A 21,002-nucleotide genomic window follows, 5' to 3' on the forward strand; every position below is an offset into this window, starting at 1 on the left:
CTAGATTGGCAAGTTGGCTTTACATGGCCGTAACGGATTGTGCGTAGCTGGACTAGCTGGACGATCCGGCTGTGTACCCGTGACTGGCGACTCACTGCATCTGCCAGGGAGGGTTCGGGAGATTCTGTGAGTTCGGGAGTGAGAGAGAGCTCAGGAGTGGATCCTATGTTGTTCTTGTCTTTGCCGGACTAATTTGCCTGTGCCTTCCGATTATGCACGTGTAAACCTGCTACTTGCTGGTCTCCTTGTCACCCCAGGACCTGTAACCAGGAGGTGGTTCTGGCATCCGCTCGGTTGCCATTCACAGCCTCGTCCTGAATTCCGATCACCCCACAGCTACATACCCCGATGTCGAGTCCCTGTTCGTGCATAACTGGATGGCTGCGAAAGGTCACGATGGTCGAGGCATTACCCCACAGTTTATTTTGTTGGTTCATTCCCATAATGTAATAATAAACCGTGCCCAAAAATGCTCCAGCTAGGCCAAACCACAACAGAAAATGGTGCTGATAGCAGAAGTCGCCCGCAAATGTGTCATTCCGTTACCTCGAGGCTGTCTCGATAGCTTACCGGCCTGAAGCAGCGGCAGTGCCGGTGCCCGAGGGGGAGGGGGGGGGGGGGCTGCCGTGAGGGCGACGGCGAGGCCGCCTCAGGCCCACCTGCAGCCGTTTGCCCGCCACTTGACCACTCCCTCCGCCCTCCGGCAGCGGTGGACCCATGCGCATACCGCGCTGGTGTCTGCCGGAACGGCGGCACCTGCCGGAACGTCATCGTCGACGAGGACCCGGCCTACCGGTGCGTCTGCCCGGCTGGCTTCTCCGGCAATAAGTGCGAGGTGCGCGTGACGACCACCACCACGACAACCACCACCACCTCAACCACGACCGCCCCGCCGCCGGCGCTGCGGACCAGCGAGCAACGCCGGACCACCGGCGCGCCGGCCGAGCAGCCGCAGGGGACGGCGGCGGCCAGCAACGAGACGGTGCCGTCGGCGGACGCGTGGCGGCCGGTCACGGTGGCGCCGGGCACGCCGCCGCCGCCGTCCCACGAGAACGTCACGGAGCCGGTACCGGCTGCCGCTCCGAACGCCACCGAGCTGCGGCTGGACCTCAGCTCGGCAGGCGTCGTTTCCAACCGGGTGGACCGCCGCGTGGACGCCACGGTCGGGAATGTGACGGCCACCCACCCGGACGATCAGGAGCTGACGACGGCCGCGCCGCCGCCGCCGCTCGACCCCGAGACGCAGGCGCAGGTCATCGCCGACAACATCAAGTACGTCATCACTTCCTTCAAGCGCATGGCGAAGAGCCTGTTCCCGGTGCCGCACGAGGCGCCGCCGCGGCCGCCGCCACCGCGCCACCTGCTGCGCCGGCCTCCCGTGCGGCAGATGTCGCCACAGGTGGTCCGGCCCGGCCGACCACAGCGCCCCCTGCGCCCGTCACCCTACCCACGCCACTCGTACCCCAGCTACGTGGGCGCGCGCGGCAACCTGCCACCCGGCTTCATTGTGCATCAGAGCCGGGCGCCGGCCCGTGGCGAGCCGGCGCGCGCCGTGCACGCCTCTGGCGGCCAGCCACGGAGTCACAGGCTGGCGGAGCTGCCGAGGGCAGCGCTCGGCGCGCCGCCTGAGGCGAGCCGCGGCCCGCGCCTCTCGGAGGAGGTCAGGGGTCAGCGCGGGCCGGTTGCGGAGCAGATCCAGGGACGCTCGGCGCCCAAAGAGGACGGATCGATCCTCGCCGACGGGGTCGAGGCCCTCTGATTGCGTCCGTCGCCTCAGCCGCAGACGCAATTTCACGGAGCCGGTCGCTCTGTCGGGCGAAGTTGGGACTAGTTGGATCGACTGGTCGTCTCACCGCCGTTGGGTTTGATCGTGCTCAGCGCAGAAGTTGAAGCTGGTGCGCTTGTAAGACGCCCTGCCGAGGTACCGTTGTTGATGTGGCGAGTCCGATGTTTACGCCCGCCAGTGGTCGCAATTCGTATTTGACTATTCTATTTATGTTATGAATGTGTTACGGATTTGTTAAGTTTGCTGGAGCCTCGAAGGGTCGTGAACGAGTGATTTGTTAATTGTTGTAGCTTGGCTTCCCGACGGGGAGGATGAGAACAGACCCATGACGTGTTATGTCCCGAGCAGTACGGAATAGATAACTACCAGTGAGGAACCCTGCGCGGTGTAGGCAAATTGATAATAAGCGTGAGCGTTGTCAATTGTCATAAAATATATGATACCAAACCAAATCTAATAACGTCAAACCCCTTTGGAAATGCCTAAGTTGAGAGTGAGCAGCGTTCTGGAAAGTCTTCTGACATGAGAACTTCGCTAGAAAAGGTTCACTGCGGCATCCGTTGCGCTCCGATACACTTACCAACCGTCGCCAGCCGGGCTCCAACGATTCTCCCTCTGTGGCCGCGCCGGTCCTAAAGACGATCCTGATACACTGCTGAAATTAGGTGCGCATTCTGCCGATTTAATGTTCAGCTGTTACCTAAGTCTACAAGGACATGTGCATGCTGGGTAGGAAGTTGACGTGCGCTATTAAAATGAAACTCATGTGAAACTACTTACCTGCAAAATGTTGCTCCGAGGCCACGCCTCGAACATTTAGCCATTTCACTTAAGCTTCATTTCGTTTTCCTTTTCCCGGCGGTGTGAGCTGGCATAACACTCAGAAGGCAAGCTTTTCACTTCCGCTCAAAAGTCATCAGCGGCATGCTGATTGATAACGCACCCTCTCTGGGACTGTACACCTTACAATTTTAGAGAGAGAGCGGGAGGCTTCACTCAGCTTTCTGGTTATCCGTTTTTACAAGAAGAACCGCCTTCGAATGGCTGCCTTCAGACGGCGTGGGATCAGAAGACAGCGTTCAGAAGAAGACAAGAACACAGCGTTCTACACATTTGGGATATCAGTGCTGCTCTCTTAGTGACTGTTGGGCGTACCGAATTATAACGCGTTACGAGGGGGCGGCCATGAGTTTTTAAAGATTTAATTCGAGCCTTTTGGTTGGACGTATTTCTTCGATGAGCAGCCGGGCTAAATATGCTTGTCGCATGCACCCTGTCCTCACCATCTGTCACGTTACGCCATATGTACACAACCTGTTACGCCTTCTCTCAATTTCATACTGGTTATGGGTTCAACCGACAGCCTTCTGGCTGTGTACGAATGTTAATGACAGTTGCATCGACGCATACACGGTGTAGTACGATTGTCCGTCGCTCGAGCGCTCATGCACGATTTGTGTTATATGTTTCTGGTCAGGCCTGGCAGCTTCAGTATTAAAATCGGCGTGCTGGGATTAATGTACACTTACAGTGGCCGCCACCATTGCAAGCAACCTGCTGCTGTACCTGGATGCTATTCGCAGGAATTTGGAACTACTCAATGAGTTAGACGAAACGTGTATTTTCGCAGGTCTTCCGCGCCCAGTCTGTCTTGGTTCAGGCAGCAGCAGTTGGCATTCGGGACCGGTTTCGGAGAATATGATGGCCGCCGCTTTCCCGATGCATCTCTGGCGCGATAGCCGCCGTTTTTCCGATGAATCTCTGGCGCGATAGCCGCCGCTTTCCCGATGCATCTCTGGCGCGATAGCCGCCGTTTTTCCGATGAATCTCTGGCGCGATAGCCGCCGCTTTCCCCATGCATCTCTGGTGCGCCTAGCGGTCGAACGGTGCTGAGATTTTTTAGCGATTTTTAGCCGGTGCATTCGTTCACATCGTCCAGTCAGTATCATGTCGCTATCTGCTCCGGTCGCTGAGATCTGACATCGGCCCTAAAAAGTCATGGTGTGCACTATAACACGCGTGACCAGCTGCCTGCGTCGACCCGTGCTTTACTAGGATTGTCCGCTCTCTGCTCTACTCAGCGGTGTCGGCTCCTATCGTTGGGACAACAACAACAACAACAGACAAAAAGAGGCTGCACAATATTCACAAAACTGCACAAAATAGCCGGTTTTGGCAGGTTTTGTGCAGTTAATCAGTTCTATAATTATCCGTTTCAGTCGAAGAGAGGAGGCAACAGTTTGCTCACACTGTCATGCCAAATAAAATCGAACCTTGCCAACCTTGCAAATACTCCTACATTTACACAACAAAGTTGCATAACTTTCTCCCGCCCATTGCTGCACAAATGCGCGCACCTTCCACCAGTGATTGCAAAGGTAGCAACGCTCCTGGAAATCGTGACGGTACGGCCGGGTCACTCGAGTACAGCAAATTATCGCCGCTAAAGTAACACTCACTCGGCGTTCAGGACCGCTCGCGAAGAAACGATGACGCTCGCGATGGTGGTGCCATGTGTAAGTGTCTTTAGATGGACTGTTAGCACTTTGCCTCCTTGAAAAGACCTACTAACATGGGTTTTCAAACCCGCCTCATGTATATTTCACCAGCACTGCAGATAGATTTGTGGGCCGCCTCTAGTTGATGGCAGCCATCTATCTGCTTGATGCCGCTATTGATTGTGGATGCAATGATGAATGCAGCCTATCCGTTGACGTTCACCAGACAGTGAGTTTCGAGCCCATATGGGATCTGACCGTACATCTCCCGTGTCACTGTCCCACCACACCAGACGAATACCAGCGCCCGTCTTGTCCCATGTGTCTAGCCCTGCTGCTTGCCTGTAAGAACAGATCGCCATAGCGAGCCAACGAGGTATTGAGCAGGAAGATAATGTCTGGAGACAATTTAGACGCGGGGTTTAGGCGGCAACTGACGTCATTGACTGCAAAGCCGACGCTCATCGCTGAATGGCGGCTCGGAAAAGGCTAGGAGAAATAGTGTGAAAAGACAACCAAACGGATTTACGTCTCTCAGTCCTGAGACTGGCAAGAGCTTTCCCCTGTGGCTTAATTCATATTCGCTGGCTTTTCATTCCTAGCATTACGTTCAACGTCAGTGCCGTCTGGAAATTTTCCTGCCGGACAGGGCGTGTTTCAATTTCTGCTGATAGCTACGGGCTGTTCTGGAATCTCACAATGTGGAAGATCTGCCTTAGACTTGCCCTCCGCTCCCCGGATGACCGCCGGACTGTACCATCCAGCACCTCCTGGTTGCAGCACGCCCCTGTGCCGCCACGTTGTTCATCTCGCTGACGGCTACTGGGCCGGTATTGAAGCAGCTGTACCCTCGACAGCCCATCCTCCAAAGGGCGTTCGGACGGCTCATCGCTGTGCTCAAGTGGCCACCGAATCAATAGTCAGTAGCCGCAGCTTTGGACGGTCACGTATTGGAGGATGTACTCGAGGCTATTACTGCCAATCGTTGCAGTGATAAAACAAGGCGGCAAAGGTCAGCGAGGTCAAGTACACGTGTTTATAGAGGCGGGCAGACATGCAAGTGCTAGGGCCGTTACCATGCCATGGAATTTCCGTTAAACAGATGACGTTCCTGCTGTCGGGTAAAAGGCAGGGCAGACAGTCGCTTGGGGCCACGCAGCAGTGCGTTGCACAGGTCAGTTATACGGGAGGGCAATTGTTGATCCGTGTCTCGTTCTAGGTGTCCATCGCCTGCCTATCCTCGGTAAAACGTTGGCGATTTTTCGAGTGTTTAGCACTGGAGCCGCCCGAAGACGAGGACAGCAGACGACCTCTTTTGTATTCGATTGCGTGCTGTCTCAGCACGCTCCGCCCGTCCCCTCTCTCTCTCCTCCCGTCTACAAATGTGATCTCCGTTTCGCAAATATCGGTGAAGTCGCTGATATTGGTGCAGGCGCATCACTGAAAGCGCTAACACCTGCCAAAATCTCCCCATAGGATTCGAGGAACGAATGGAGCGTTGGACTGCTGAGATATGTGCATCCAGCAGCCCCCCTCCATTGGCAGAAGTATGTGGGAGGATGAGATGTGAGGGGAAGACAGGGTGGTAGCCGTATACCTGTCCGGTTGGTAGAGCAGCCGTGCGATTCCAACGGAGGCTGGGGTAGACTTCGGTAATGGGAAGGCGGGGTGGTAGCCGTATACCTGTCCGGTTGGTAGAGCAGATGTCCGATCCCACCGGAGGCTGGGGCAGATCCCGATAGTGGGAAGGCGGGGTGGTAGCCGTACTCCTGTCCGGTTGGTAGCGCAGATGTCCGATCCCACCGGAGGCAGGAGCAGACCCCGGTGTTCGGCGGCGCAGGCTCCCAGGAGGACGGCGCCGTAGCTGAAGGAACGGGGGCGGTAAGCTATGTTGGCGAGAAATAGCTGCGGAACGCTACAGCTTACTTAAGTTTCAGTGCTTTGTTACATGCCCTTGAATATTGAACTCGATGAACTCAATAATAGCTCCCAACTCAGCTGAGCCTAATGACATCTAAATCATCTCATGCCACATCACATCATCTTAAATCACGTGGCCCTGGCGGATATGGACTTTTCTCACTGTGAAGTTTGCTCCAGCCTGAGACGAGCTGCCAAATGCGTCCAATGGCACTGTTCGATATTTCGTGATCATTCCCTCATTTTCCACATTTGCCCGTGCAAGAGTGAGGTTCTGGTTCAGTGAACGTACATTCCATTATTTGAAATGCTCAAACTGGCCGCAGCAAGCTTGGAACACATTACACCAAATTACACCATGAAACGCTGAATTGTTGTCGGCAGCGCTCTCGGAGCAGCGGGGAATCCACCAGCCCTCGTCTCCTGGAAACAGATGAACAAGCGAAGTGCCCAATGTCTGGCAGGACAGCCGCCCTTGCAAATTTTTGATTACGGTCCTGATCAGATACATCTCATCACATGAACAAATATCGACACCTCGAATATCGACGGAAAATTATCAACAGACCAAATATTGACGCATAGGATATTGCTATGCAATATAAGGAATGAAAATGCTTTGAAGCTTCCGCACAGACATTTGGTGATCCATAAACAGCAAGATAGAAGACAAGGATATATATATATATATATATATATATATATATATATATATATAAGATATTGGTAAACAGCTCCCCGCTGGTTGGGGGAAAACCAGCATGGTTAAAGATATGGAGTAATTCGGTTTGATTTGGCTCGTTTAGTCATTGGTATAGCTGAACGGGTCAATGCAGTAAAATCATTCATCCCTTTAGTTTGTTCGGACTGAATTAGAGCTCTTTTGGCCAGCCATGATCCTTTTAGGACCATGAGATGAAAGGACGTAGATTACGTTCAGGCAAAACTACATGCAGATGGGCGTCCATCCGCTGAGAATAAGCCCGCACAGGGGCCCCTTTTCGGGGTTTTTGCTAGTCACTCGGACAGGGCCGCCACCGTGGGGCATTCGGGCCCACTCGTGGTTGGTGCATATACCCTGTTCCGGATAAATGTCGTGAGTATACCGGATGAAGCAAGACTGAGAAAAGTAGGACAGATGACCTAACCCGATCCTTTGACCTGACCTGACACATTACAGGGCACATCTGTTGATGCCTGGCAGGGTGCATCCCGTGCACCTTTTTTAAAAGCTATTCAACACAGCCTCCCGCCTTGTCGTAGCACGCTGAACTTGAATTGTATGTTCGGTTTAGTTTATTGTATTGCCAGTTCTTGCAGCAAAGGGGGGATGACTCGCTTTAGCATATCAAAAGTCATATTCATCCTTTTCCGGTTTTGCCTACCTGATACGTTTTGGCGAGAGTTTTACATTGTCGAGTTTTCTGGGGGTCTAGCCCGCTCAGTTTCCGAGATGGTAGGGGGATGTGCTGAGCCCCCTCCCCCTCCCTCCATCGTTAGGGATGATGACAAATATCCACTGAAAATACAACCAAGAAAAAACACTTCCTCCAATGGGCATGCCTACACCAAAAAACATTTCCGCTGATCAACATTCGAGTTAAGGGCATTTCGGCTGATTATCATTTGACAGAATTATTTGACCGAAGACCATTAGCATTCCGCCGAAGAACTTTTCGACAAATTGTCATCTGCATTAATAACATGCCGGCAAATGGAAGTTCAGTGAACGCGCATTTCGGCCCACGAACATGTCGTCACTTTAACACAGTGGCAAAAGCCGCTGCTGACATTTTAACATTTCGCCTCGCTGACACGGCGGTTAAAGAACATGACCAGCCAGCATTATGTGAAATGCACTCGGTGAATAGACATTCAGGTAGAAGCACTTCGTTTATGTGCCTGAATGTACATGCGATCCGTCACATCGGCAGTGACGCAGCCAGCATTTCGCTGAGGAGGGAGCCAAACGACGACAGGTGACACTTTCAGCCACGGCACCCTCTTCGTCGCTACAGATACCCACTTTGAATCCGGGCTTTTTTTTGGTTCGTAATCCTATTTTGAGGCCTCTGGGGTCTCTTTTATGTTTAAGATGCCTGAAGGTGTTTTAAACTGTCAAATACCGGGACGTTTGCCCCCAGGGTGCCCTCGCCACCTCCAAGAGAGGGGGGGGGGGACATGACCCCATCAGTTCTCCCGTTGATTGTCGCCGCGGAATAGTACGGTCCTGGGAGGAGTCCATGGCTTCTATGGGCGCCGCGTCTGACCTTTGTTGGTGCTACCCATGTCTTTGAGGGAGGCAGAAATAAAATCGATTATTTTGTTTTAGACAATGCGTGCAGAAATTGCAAAAGATGAGTAGCATGAAGCGCATAAACTATTGACAGCCCAGAAAGTTTCGCCAGTTTTCTTTGCTCAGGTGAAGTGCCGCCCACAGCCTCCCTCACTCTCCAGAAGATGCCTGCCACAGGGACCGGGTACCCTGGAGCGACATCACGGAATCGGTGGGGACAAGGACCGGCTCCAGTAATCTAACTAAAACCTTCCTCCTTTTCCGTGATAATGGGTACCCAGAGCAAAAAGATGAGGTCTTTTGCTTGTGTAACATGTTCTCAATTCAACGCTTTGCCAGGTTGGAGTGGAAGCTGTAACGCAAAGCAGACAAATTACGTGCAACTTCCTTTTGTAGACGACGAGCTGTGTAAACGAGTCAATGTCACCGTACGATCAGGTAGTATGCTTGACCTTAGGCTAGCGTCAATTAGTGGTTCTAGTTTGAGTGCAAGAGTGCGACGCTATGCCAGTGCGATCAGTGTTAGAGATATCAATGTGTTCAGCTGAGAGTACCCTTTGTTACACATGTGTCGATGGACTGAAGGCGAAATCCACGTGGTTGAACGTGGCATTCAATGTTCCTGTAACCTGTGCCCAAAGATATTTAATATTGGAGAAAAAACTATAGCACTCGTGGCCGGTCCATTGCAAAACCTGGAGAAGCACGTTTATGGAGAGCGTACACGCTGATAGAGCACAAAGTGGATCAACACGCAGAAATGGAGCATAGCACAACAAATAAAACTTTACAATAGAGACTTAAGCAGCAGCTTCAGACAATGCGGACCTCTGTATCTTAGAATCGCCGTGCCTTCGGAATCTTCGCCCTTGGCTTAACGTACGAACTTCATTGAGAAACCTGATTTGAACAACACAAGACATATAAAGAATATCCACGTGCCAGAGATCAGGCAATGCTTTGGGGGGGGGGGGAGCTTTTCGTTGAACCGTATGCGGACTGTTGGGAGCATGAATGACGCGTCTTTTTGGCATATTTTAGTGGCAGTGTCTGCACAAATTGAGAACGTTTCCTGGAGTTACGTGTTTTTTCAAGTGGAATGTTTTCCTGGAACTTTCTGGACCCTGGTCACTCTCGAGGATCAGCACAGCTTGAAATATTGTGTACTGTCGATATAATTGTTATCTAGCACTGTAACGTCAATTAACCCATATTCCCTGGTGGACTGAAAGCCGTTAACTGACGACAAAAAACTTTGAAGACATAGTGCCTTTCTTTTTGTACTGATCCGTCCGTGTTAGGGCACGAAAAAGCTGCCAACCTTTACAGACTGGCCTAACATACGGGGAAGTCGGTATTATAAAACTCTGGTTGCAGACTGGGTACATACCATCAGGTCGGCATTGGGGGTGGTGTGGAGGAGGGGAGGGGGGGAGGGGGGCTCAGGTCCCTTGTTTTGATGTAAGTTTTGCTAGCTTATATCAAAGCATTTAAGACATTAATATTTGGTGCGTCAATATTCGATGCTGTATATCTTGTCCGTCAACAGTTAAAATGTCGATACCTTGTCTGCATAATGTTTTCCGACACGTCGGTCTGAACTCGGTTAACGCCAACGAGCTCGTTACACGACCGAAAATGTCATCTTGAGTCCGCCAGCCTGACGTTTAGATTAGGGGTCAATTCAAAATGTGATCCTGAGCCGGAAAACGGCCATATCTGTCGTCGTCCCCTCTCGTCCTGCCGGTGGGTGCGCTGACCTCCGTCGGATGGGCAGTTATGTGGCGTGATTGACACCAAGTCGAACTGAGGGCGGCATCCGGACAGCGACAAATCCTGCTTAGGGATAACACTGCAATAGCGAAATGTTGCTTTCCCAAAACAGATGGCTCGACTCAGCAGGACGTCCGTCGCGACGCCGCACCCATTTGTCGGCCCGGTTGGCCGGCGAACGCCTGACCTTCCCAGCCTGATCTGCCCAGCCTGACCTTCCCAGCCTGACCTTCTCAGCCTGACCTTCCCAGCCTGATTTGCCCAGCCTGAACTTCCCAGCCTGAACTTCCCAGCCTGACCTTCTCAGCCTGACCTTCTCAGCCTGTTCTTCCCAGCCTGAACTTCCCAGCCTGAACTTCCCAGCCTGGTATTCAAAAGGCTACCGGCCATTGGTTCATTGGTTTTATTCGACATCCTGTTCTCTGATTAGCAGATACTTAAACATCGACCACTAATATGTTTGGTTTGGTACTGTAAAAGAAGGACAAGTAGGTGAAACAGATTTTGCCTCCCCGCAAGGTGCGCGTGCTTATGCCAGCAGGACATGGAGAGCCGCCTATCAACACAGCTCTGACTAATGTAGCACTTAAATCTGAGCCAAATGGCAAGCTGAGCTTGGGACTTTCAAAACAGTCTGAAGCTTGCTCTGATTTGGGCATGCACCCGAACTATTTACAGTCTAAATAACACGGCCTTCATTGCTGATGATATCGTGTGGCATGCAGCAGCAGCCACTGCAATGAACCGCTGCAGGCGCGCACCGGAGGGACACGCCTGGCGAAGTTGATAATTGCCTGCGACGATGTGGGTGGAAGGCATATGGCTCAAGTCTAGCCTTGGTAGGACTTCTCCCACCAGCTCCTTCCCAGGAGATGGAAGCAACTGCGGAGTGTTTGCATTGCTGCGGGCCAATCGATGCCACCGGCGTCCACAGCGGTAGGTTCACGGGTAAGGCCTGTCTGCAAATATACCTTTCTCTCTGGTGACCTTTCCAGGGGCACGAACTCGTGCTGGGCTACCGAAGCGATCCTCTGACCGATGGGCCCGAGAGTAAGCCCGCTGTATGGACACGTGTCACGGCGGGTATCGTGGCAGTCAGCGCGTGGTCAAGACTGTTCCGCAAGGGTCCTGGAACAGGTGGAGTCTACAGTGGTGGCTTACAGCACACAGTGTGTATGTCCGTGTGTGACCTTCACAATGTTTTGGAGGCTACAGATCAAACGCTCGACAACATCTAAACGCCAATGACTGTGGATCCTAAAGATCGAATACTTTAACACGCTCCCGGACAAAAAAACGAATAGGAAAAAGCGGAATGTAAAAAAATCGAACGGAAAAAGTCGAACGAAAATAATCGAAACATAGAAAGAAGGGTTGTGTTGTCACGCATCATTGCTGATTTTCACGATGCTTCACTTCGGATGATTTACCAGATCTCTTCAAACGGTGCCTCTGCAAACATTATACTCAAATCGGCCGCGAATAAAGCGCTTTAGGGGAATAGGATTGATGTGCTGTGGTGTTAAAGTTATGGTGTACCTTAAACGTGTGAATGTTGCCTTGCATTAGTAAAATCACGATATCCACGCACACAAAAAGCCACCGGCACCAACGTCAGTGAGAAGGTCCTATTTTTGAAATTCCGTTAACTTTTCATTGCATTCCTTGAATCAGATCCGATTAAAATGAGTCTACTGGTGTATGCAATAGGATGTAAGGGAAGCCGTATTGGATTACCACCGGGCTGCATCCGGCATCGACACATTTGTGAATTTACGATAGGAGAAGCTCATTGTCACTAATGTATTCAATAAAACAATACATCGCAGTGTATGTCGTATATCAATGCCATCATGGAAGTCAAAGGTGGCCTGTGTCATCCTAAAAAGCAGACAGTTTCTCGAAGTTCATGGAACAACTTGAAGTGATTCTACCTGCGTCAGAGAAAAAAAGAGCTCTTTATCTCTAGTCTCTCATGAAGGGTGGCGAGCGTTGATCATTGGTGTTTTGCTATGTGTGGCTCGTGGACGTCTTTAGGAACAGATTACTACGTAACTTATCGTTCTGATTATGACACCGAGACGCAGCCGGTAGGTTCATAGATGTGGTCCAAGATTGGCGCCGGTACGCAGACGGTAGGTTCATAGATGTGGTCCAAGATTGGCGCCGGTACGCAGACAGTAGGTTCATAGATATGGCCCAAGATTGGCGCCGGTGCGCAGATGGTAGGTTCATAGATGTGGTCCAAGATTGTCGCCGGTACGCAGACGGCAGGTTCATAGATGTGGTCCAAGATGGGCGCCGGTACGCGGACGGTAGGTTCATAGGTAAGTTCAAGATTGCACAACCCGTTAGCCGGCATTGCACATGTAGGCATTTCGTGTGCGTACGCATCCAAGCTCATGCCTCTCCAGGAGATCACATAGCCTTGGCCTAGAACGTAGAATTGTCACTTTTAAGAACTGTTGCCACAGCTGATTGCATTGAGCGGCAATTTGCGATTCGTCGAGCTCATTCTTGACATGATTCGGTGGAAGGTTAAGGTCAGGATGTGCAATAATTGGAGTCCTGTGTATCTCAATAAGTATTCAGTGGATCAACATGACCGGTTGGTCATGGCAGCGCGATGCATGTTTCATGAATTGGTTCAAATGCACAGTTTAAAGATTGCCTTGATTATATCATTCTTGCAGTGTGGAGTCACTAACTTAAACAGTTACTTGGGCTGAGGTAAGGTGATGCATATATTTCACTGAGCCCAATCACTACAACCACAGATGCATACTGGGAGATATCAGCCAGGTACATCCTCAAGTCACCCTACAAGGTCGTGAAATGTTTTCCGCGTTGGATCGTGTAGCACCATTTGGATGTGATCTGAGATTGCTGGAACGTAATGACCTTTGGCCTTGCTTCGACTATAAAGAGCAAGTTGTAGGATGCATTGCATTGCATTGCATTGCATGCATGCGGAGGGGCATCGATGAGAGGGGGTGCCAAGCTACATGCGTCATTTTATCAGCTGTTTCGTGCATGTATGTCTCCCACCCCTTTTCTTTCATTACTTTCACTCCGATCGCTGAGGGTCTTATCCCGTTTTTTTGTGTGGATCAGCTAGAGTCGCGGATGGTGTAATTAAATCAGAAGACCTCTATCAGCTCGAGGCCAGTGTCTTACTTGGCCAGTGTTCACGGCAATCTAGGACAAAGCAACAAAACTTAACAAAACGGTTTGTAGGGTCATTCTGAGCAAACATAGGGCGACCCGACCGTCATGGCACATTTATGTATACGGTTTGGAAAAAAACTAGAGTCCCAATAAATCCTAGCTAAACATTGAGTAGACACGAATGCCAAACATTGCATTTTAATGGTCTGTTGCAGAGCGCAATTTTGACCTAACCTAGGACGAACCGTGCTGTGGTTTTGCACAATGCATCGACAGCATTTGTTGATCGATTCTGGCGACTTAAGATTCTCCGGTTTACTTATGTCGCAGCTATAGCATAAAATTCGTGTCGTCCATCCCGATGGCTGGTTAGGGCGCCTGCCTTTCTATCCACCTTCCTGTGGCGGAATGGAATAGAGTCACTCAAGGCGCTCGCTATCAAGTGAAGCTTTTACCGCACACGTCTGCCGTTGACCTGGGATAGCGCGATCGGATGGTAGGGGTCATGACTCACACAGCAAGGAATACTTAGCGTGAGCTCTGCTCCCAGAAATCCATCCAATAAAAAGCTCTGATGAAATCTTTAAAAAACCAAGCGGTGCCAAACGTCCCCTCCCCTCCTTTCACTCAACGTCAGATTAAAACGAATTCGTGAGATTAACAAAACTTTAGTTTGGGCTAAGTGGCATGGAAAACTTTTTCTGTACCACTACCCAAGAACAGGTAACCAGGAGTGCGCCTCCCTCTATCCCAGCGATACCGTAAACCGTACGTTAACACCAGAAAACATAAAATCAAGCCACGATACTCCCAGCTAGGAAGGAGAACAAACATAAAGAAGCAGGCGAAGAGGTGGCGCAGACCTGGCAGGAACTGTGTAATGCAATAGGCGAGGACAAATCATACATGAGAAGGCTGAAAGTAGTCATAGCCAAAATCAGCTAATGACAGCCCGCTAGAACCATCCAACATGGTATAATCACTCATTCAGAGTGTTAGTAATGGCTGTATAGTCACACAAGTCGGAGCGGCTGTTACCTGGTCATGTCATGCTGGGTTCTGAGCTGGATGTCCAGGGAGTCCACCCAGCTAAGCCTGTTGCTGGGAGAGCTCCCGGACCGGTGTGTGGGATTGACGTATTTGTCTTGGGCGGCCAAGGCAGCGGCCCGCTTCAGAGCTTGAAGTACTGGACCAGATGGACGCTCAGCTGCTCACCTGGTGGCGAGTTGGGTATGCCCCGGTGCATACCCAACTTCCAGACTTCCAGGCAGCGGGATGGTGCTGGTGCCGGCGGGCGGCCAGATTGCAAACCGGCAACATGATGTTTCTGTCGAATTCAGTCGCACCCAAGAGCTGAACCACCAAACACTGCCATCCGATCATTGCTACTACAAAACAGGAAAGGTGAAGCCACTGAAATCATCTCAGGTTTGAAAGCAGGGAGGGGACGTACAAACACAGGAAGTTTCCAGATAAAGTACCAAAGACCGCCATTGTGCTGCTTGTTGTAATCTTGCCGACGCTGCACTAGTTTTCTCATTTTCTTGCCGGACGAAAACACCCGTGATGCAATCACGCAGCTTTGGAGACGCTTACCAGCTGAACAGAAAGATGCGATATTGGTGGTCTATGTCCACAGTCTGAACTCGCACATCTGGTGCTGTCGGGGAATGCTCGCTAATGATAATGATGCCCGAGATTTGTAGGCACATTATCATCATAGGCTATTTGGTGTCGACATCAGAAAGTTTTAACTGCGTCTACCATTCAGCGGTCGTCACTGAACTGACATCAAAACAAAGCGAGCAACAATCGTCATGCCCTTTCAAAGACACGTGAACCCGAGAAACGCGCAGAGTCGAGGTCACTAGGGTAAACAGCTGGTGCGATTTGAACGTCACTCAACCCGGACAGGCCGCCCCTGATCTGAGTCACACATGAAGCCGAACGACGTCGAGTGGCCCACGCCCTCTCCCGTCTCTCCAGACACGGCCGACCTTGGGTTCTCAAACCTCGCTCCTCCACTGTCCTGTTAGGCAATAAGGAGGGTCGCAGTCATCTACACATACCATAACACCGACCAAAAAAACATCAGGGGACGGAGCGCAGCGAATTCCTTCTGCGAGCTCTTCGGTGCTCGCAGAAGTGCTCGTCGTCCGTCGGTGCTCAATTGAATTCCGCACAGTTCTCAAATTTCGTTCTCAGCATGCCGCACTCGCAGTGGTGTGTGGGGGGCCCGAGGAGCCGTGCGAAATAGCACCGGCCACGCCACGAGAAGCCGAGCGCACCAGGAATCCACGCATCAGAGGCTGAAACATTGCTGGCTCCCATTGTTGGTGAGTACCGCATAACAAAGCTCAGTAGTCGAAGCTGGAGTGCCACGCTCATCTGCGGTGGTCGTGCTGCGAACCTGCACGCCCACGTTACGAAGAGATAGTGTGGAGCCCGACGCAAGGTGACCTTATATTGCAACATGCGATCTCACGTGCTGAAGCACCATCCGAGGCGTACTTCCCCGCTTCCGTAATCACTTTGCACAGGAAGGCATCTGCGTTTGCAAGTGCTGCAGTAAGCGCAGCTGCAGTCAGCGCGTCACTGCCCAGTTTCGCGCGAATGTTTTTGCGGCGATCGCAGCGCGACATCGCCGAGACTGTCGCCGCGACTGCCGCACCACTGCCGTTGCGATACGCGTTGCTGTCCGATGCTATCCACAATATCGACAGTGCGCTCTACAACACCGTACTTTTCTGCCAGTTCCAGCTACTAACACGTTGCATTACGAGACGAGCGCAGGCACTGCACGGGACATCGGCTGCATAGGTCATGGAACATGCCGCATACCGGAACAGCGTTCCAGCCCCCGAGGCCATTAGCGCTGGAGTTGAGAATTCGGATTCACATGGGTAAGCAAATTGGGATAGGCTTGAACTTTCCGACTCCTTCTCTTCTAAAAACGAAGATTCACACATTGAAAACAAGGATTTGAATCCTTAAGTCACAACGAATCCCGAAAGCCAGGCCTCAAATAAGTAGTTAACGTATCAAATTCCATCTGAGTAGATAAGCAAAATAAAACAAGCACCCCTTAGTTTTGTACGAACAGTTGCTGTCCTCCTTGCTTACACCATAGTGGTTCGAGATTTTGATACAAGGACTTAAATCTCTTCAAATCTGCTTTAAACTAAAATCCGAATCCGAAACCAAATTGACCTACCCAGATACGTAACTTTGTACACTTTCGCAGGGACGGATAGCCCCTCCCCGCCAATGCTGACATGAGTCCCCTCAATGCTCTTCTGAGTCCTCCCCATTCAGGAATATTGGGCCAGTAAAATGCAGCCAGTATCTAACCTACTGATGCACTAGGTGCCTAAAGACATCACCATCATTATTATCATCATCATGTATCACCATTGTCATCATTACGTCGGCTTTAAATAGTATGGCATTCTTGAACATCAAAACAATTTGGGCACGACCAAATAGTTTTCTCATTATATTTGTTTCAATATTGGGGACGTAAATCAAAGAGATCAAAACCAGGGAAAATCCGGATTTCTGGGGAGGCTAGGTTAACTTGCTTGGGTCAGCGCCGAACTTGTTTTAGAAAATGAACTGCGCTATGATTCGAATATTAAATGTTGCGAATCCTCAGCTCCAATTGGGGCGCCTCCGGCTACAGTCCAGCCCCTCTGCGAGGCGTCCCCGATGCTTCCCCGCTACACCAAAGGCCCGCGCATCGGCGCGCGGAGCCGACGCAGTCCGGCCCGCGCCGACGGCGGGCCGCCCTCGCGTCGGCTCCAGTCGGCTCGGCCCCGCGTCGGCGTCGGCAGGCGGCGGGCACGCCCTCGCGTCGGCTCCAGTCGGCTCGGCCCCGCGTCGGCGTCGGCAGGCGGCGGGCCGCCCTCGCGTCGGCTCCAGTCGGCTCGGCCCCGCGTCGGCGTCGGCAGGCGGCGGGCCGCCCTCGCGTCGGCTCCAGTCGGCTCGGCCCCGCGTCGGCGTCGGCAGGCGGCGGGCACGCTCTCGCGTCGGCTCCAGTCGGCTCGGCCCCGCGTCGGCGTCGGCAGGCGGCGGGCACGCCCTCGCGTCGGCTCCAGTCGGCTCGGCCCCGCGTCGGCGTCGGCAGGCGGCGGGCCGCCTCGCGTCGGCTCCAGTCGGCTCGGCCCCGCGTCGGCGTCGGCAGGCGGCGGGCCGCCCTCGCGTCGGCTCCAGTCGGCTCGGCCCCGCGTCGGCGTCGGCAGGCGGCGGGCCGCCCTCGTCGGCTCCAGTCGGCTCGGCCCGCGTCGGCGTCGGCAGGCGGCGGGCACGCTCTCGCGTCGGCTCCAGTCGGCTCGGCCCCGCGTCGGCGTCGGCAGGCGGCGGGCACGCCTCCTCGCGTCGGCTCCAGTCGGCTCGGCCCCGCGTCGGCGTCGGCAGGCGGCGGGCACGCTCTCGCGTCGGCTCCAGTCGGCTCGGCCCGCGTCGGCGTCGGCAGGCGGCGGGCCGCCCTCGCGTCGGCTCCAGTCGGCTCGGCCCCGCGTCGGCGTCGGTCAGGCGGCGGGCCGCCCTCGCGTCGGCTCCAGTCGGCTCGGCCCCGCGTCGGCGTCGGCAGCGGCGGGCACGCTCTCGCGTCGGCGACGCCGCCCGGGGCCCGGACCATAAAGGGCGGCGCCGGCAGCCGGCGGCCAGTCGGCGGATGGACCTGACGGAGGGGGGCGCCGTAGCCCGACCGCGCTCGCGCCGCTCCGGCATGGAACGCTGTCTGCTGGTGCTGACGCTGGTGCTGCTCAGCTCCAGCGTCGCCCTGGTGCTGGCGCTGACGCAGGTGGTCAAGGGGCCGGCGGTCGAGACGCCGCCGACACCCTCGCAAGCGACGCCCAACGACTCGGCCTCGACGGCTGGTGACCGACATGCCCGCTTCGCGTACTCCGACAGGGTAAGCCGGCGTGTCGACTGGGGTCAGACAGGGTGACGGCGGGTCAAGTGGGGTCAGACAGGGTGACGGCGGGTCAAGCGGGGTCAGACAGGGTAACGATGGGGGGCTGGCCGACTCTGCCATCGCCAGCATACAATGAGGCGAGTTGTGAGCTGGCTGAGTACTAACAGGACCGTTATCCGACTAGGATACGTCGAGGCCATGCATGGGGTCACGGGGGGGGGGGGGGGCTGTCCAGTCGAGATGCAGCCATAGCGTCAGCCATGGGTCAGGCGATGTCAGTCTGATAGATGACTGGCGAGGTGATGCTCCTATCAAGACGAAGCGTACAAGTGTGTACGTACGTCATGTGCGCGCAGACGACAAGTGAGGTGAAATGGGGAGGGGTGTAAGCAGTAATCTGCATTGAGGGGGGTCACCTCAAAAGTTTTCTCTGAAAGCCTGGGTTAGGGAGGGGAGGGGGACAACGTGCTTACGTACCTGAATACAGGGTAACATCGGATCGACCGATGTTCGATCGGGCAACTGGCAGTGCTGTCCGTTGGCCATTGTCCGAGCTGCCTGCTCCAGTTTTGTCACGTAGCTCGCCAACAGAGTGGCATACAGTGTAAGATGGGCCCAGTAAAATGGGCCCAGGCCCGTCAAATACCCAGTGTCCCCGTGTTTCATGATACCCGTCTGTTATGGCCAATAACATGGCTATCTCCCAAGCCAGTGAAAATGCACTAAGCTGGGAGACTACACATATGCCGAGTTACGAGCTTTTTGGGTTATTGCCGATCTCATGCCGAAATGAAACGAATCCACAGAAATAAGTTTTATTGCACACTATCACGCTCTGCCATCGAGGCTTTGCATTTATATTGCATCTTATGAATTGCAAATAGATTTGCTCCCGTTGGACCGCTGCTGCCTTTATGAGTTCCTGTCATTAAAAGCGTGTCATTTTAAATGTTCCGTGCGCATTTCAACCGACTCACAATGATTTCCAGCAGCGCCATTTCTTTGTAACCTGAGCACGCAGATCACGGAAGAGCCCTCGCGAGTCGCCAAGCCATCGCTCTATCATGACCTTAGCATAGCTAGAGCCTTACCCAGACGGGACCGATCCAGGCCGGGACGACCTTTGCTGAGGTCCGGCTGCAGCCGCACCGGTGATCCCGTCTGGACAGTCCCCGGATCACCACCGGTCTAGACCGGCTCGCCGGACGCTGGTGCGGTGGCCGAGCTCCGAAGGCCCCGCAGCGGGCGCCGCTCGTCCCAAAGCTCTCGCAACAGCCGGCAATCGATGTGGCTGGGGAACAACATCGCTCACGTGGCGCGGTGGAGGTGTATGCGGTGCGGCGGAGTCGGCTGAGTGTGACTGGAGACTGGAACAAACGTCACTGACCAGAGCTCGGATAAGTGGATCCGTTCGCGAAATGCATTGGCGTGGTGCCTTTGGGGCTGGTGCCGTCCGGACTCCGCACATGCCTCGGCGGAGCGGGCTGTCACTGTGAGCTGCCCGCGAAAAATAACATCAAAACAGGCTGGACGCAAGCAACTCTTCTGTTTAGGTTGTGTTCCAATACCTTTAAATTCGTTCACGCATCTGCTAGATAGACTGACATGACACTGTGCAAACCAAGTCAGCGTGTGCTCTATTGCACGATGAAATGTGCATACAAGTGTGCGTTCGAAATGTAATAATGCCGAAATGAGCTAACTAATGTACTAACAAAGCTGATCGCACTTTTGCATTCTTTTGATCCCATGGTGTTCTTACGACTATAATAGAATAATTATTGGTTTTTACTATCATCCGTCACTTTAAGATAACTAATTAAACTTAATGCGAAGTAACTTACGTAAGTTGCTAAATGTATGAGCGAGAAACCTTATGTATATAAATAAGACAGTAGTAATAGCATTTTTCTTTGTACAAAAATCAGGAGAATGGAGAGATAGATGCGTTATATAGACAGAGACAGATGCGAAGTAAAATCGATCTTTGACATGCCAATGACTGTCTTTTAGTTTGCAACAAATCAACAGTTCAAAACAAAACAAAAAATCAAAAGCAGTTTATGCTCAAATCCAGCACACAAGGCGTGAAGACTTTCAGCTTCTGGTCATTTTCTAGTCAGTATTGTTGAAGTAAAATTAGAATGCGTTACATGAACCTGGCCTTCGTAAATTTTCGCGTAGAATTCAACTTGTGGGGTCTGATAGTATAACGGCCGAGAGCGATAACTGCAGCGGGACTGGCTGAATTTGGGTACGATGCATGGTTTCGTGAGCCATGGCGGATTGTGGCGGTCGCTCCTGGTGATCTGTTATCGAGTGAGGGGTTGTTACGAAAAACAGCAGTCAACACGCGCTCGTGCGGTCGGTCAATTTGCCCCCCCCCCCCCGAAGGTTCTCCAGAATTGCTTTGAACAGCGTACCCGCAGCAAAATTCGTATAGCTGTAAGCAGATGAAAAGCCGTTCTTTGTTTAAAAAGCTGGATGTTCTTTAGGGGTGTTGCCTATATTAGATCAATGCCAACCCATGACTCAGCGAAGGCAATTCCCACTTAACCGTTTAATCCGATACGACGGCGGAATTTTAGACAAAGTCATACAGCTTTGAAATGGTTTCTTAAACATTAGGACGATGCAAATTAG

At 52.7% G+C, this 21,002-nt stretch overlaps 1 protein-coding gene across 1 annotated transcript in view; it reads left to right on the forward strand.

Moving 5' to 3' along the window:
* LOC119107449 (uncharacterized) overlaps window positions 1–21,002 on the forward strand; it is a 159,012-nt gene that overhangs the window by 17,900 nt on the left and 120,110 nt on the right. The window contains exons 8-10 of the mRNA XM_037230896.1: window positions 708–920; window positions 1,122–1,318; window positions 18,099–18,356. Of these exons, the coding sequence (XP_037086791.1) occupies window positions 708–920; window positions 1,122–1,318; window positions 18,099–18,356 (668 nt within the window). The remainder of the gene's footprint in view (window positions 1–707; window positions 921–1,121; window positions 1,319–18,098; window positions 18,357–21,002) is intronic.

The sequence above is a fragment of the Pollicipes pollicipes genome, unplaced genomic scaffold, assembly GCF_011947565.3.
Source record: "Pollicipes pollicipes isolate AB1234 unplaced genomic scaffold, Ppol_2.1 Scaffold_2555;HRSCAF=2994_pilon_pilon_pilon, whole genome shotgun sequence".
Taxonomy (NCBI): Eukaryota; Metazoa; Arthropoda; class Thecostraca; order Pollicipedomorpha; family Pollicipedidae; genus Pollicipes; species Pollicipes pollicipes.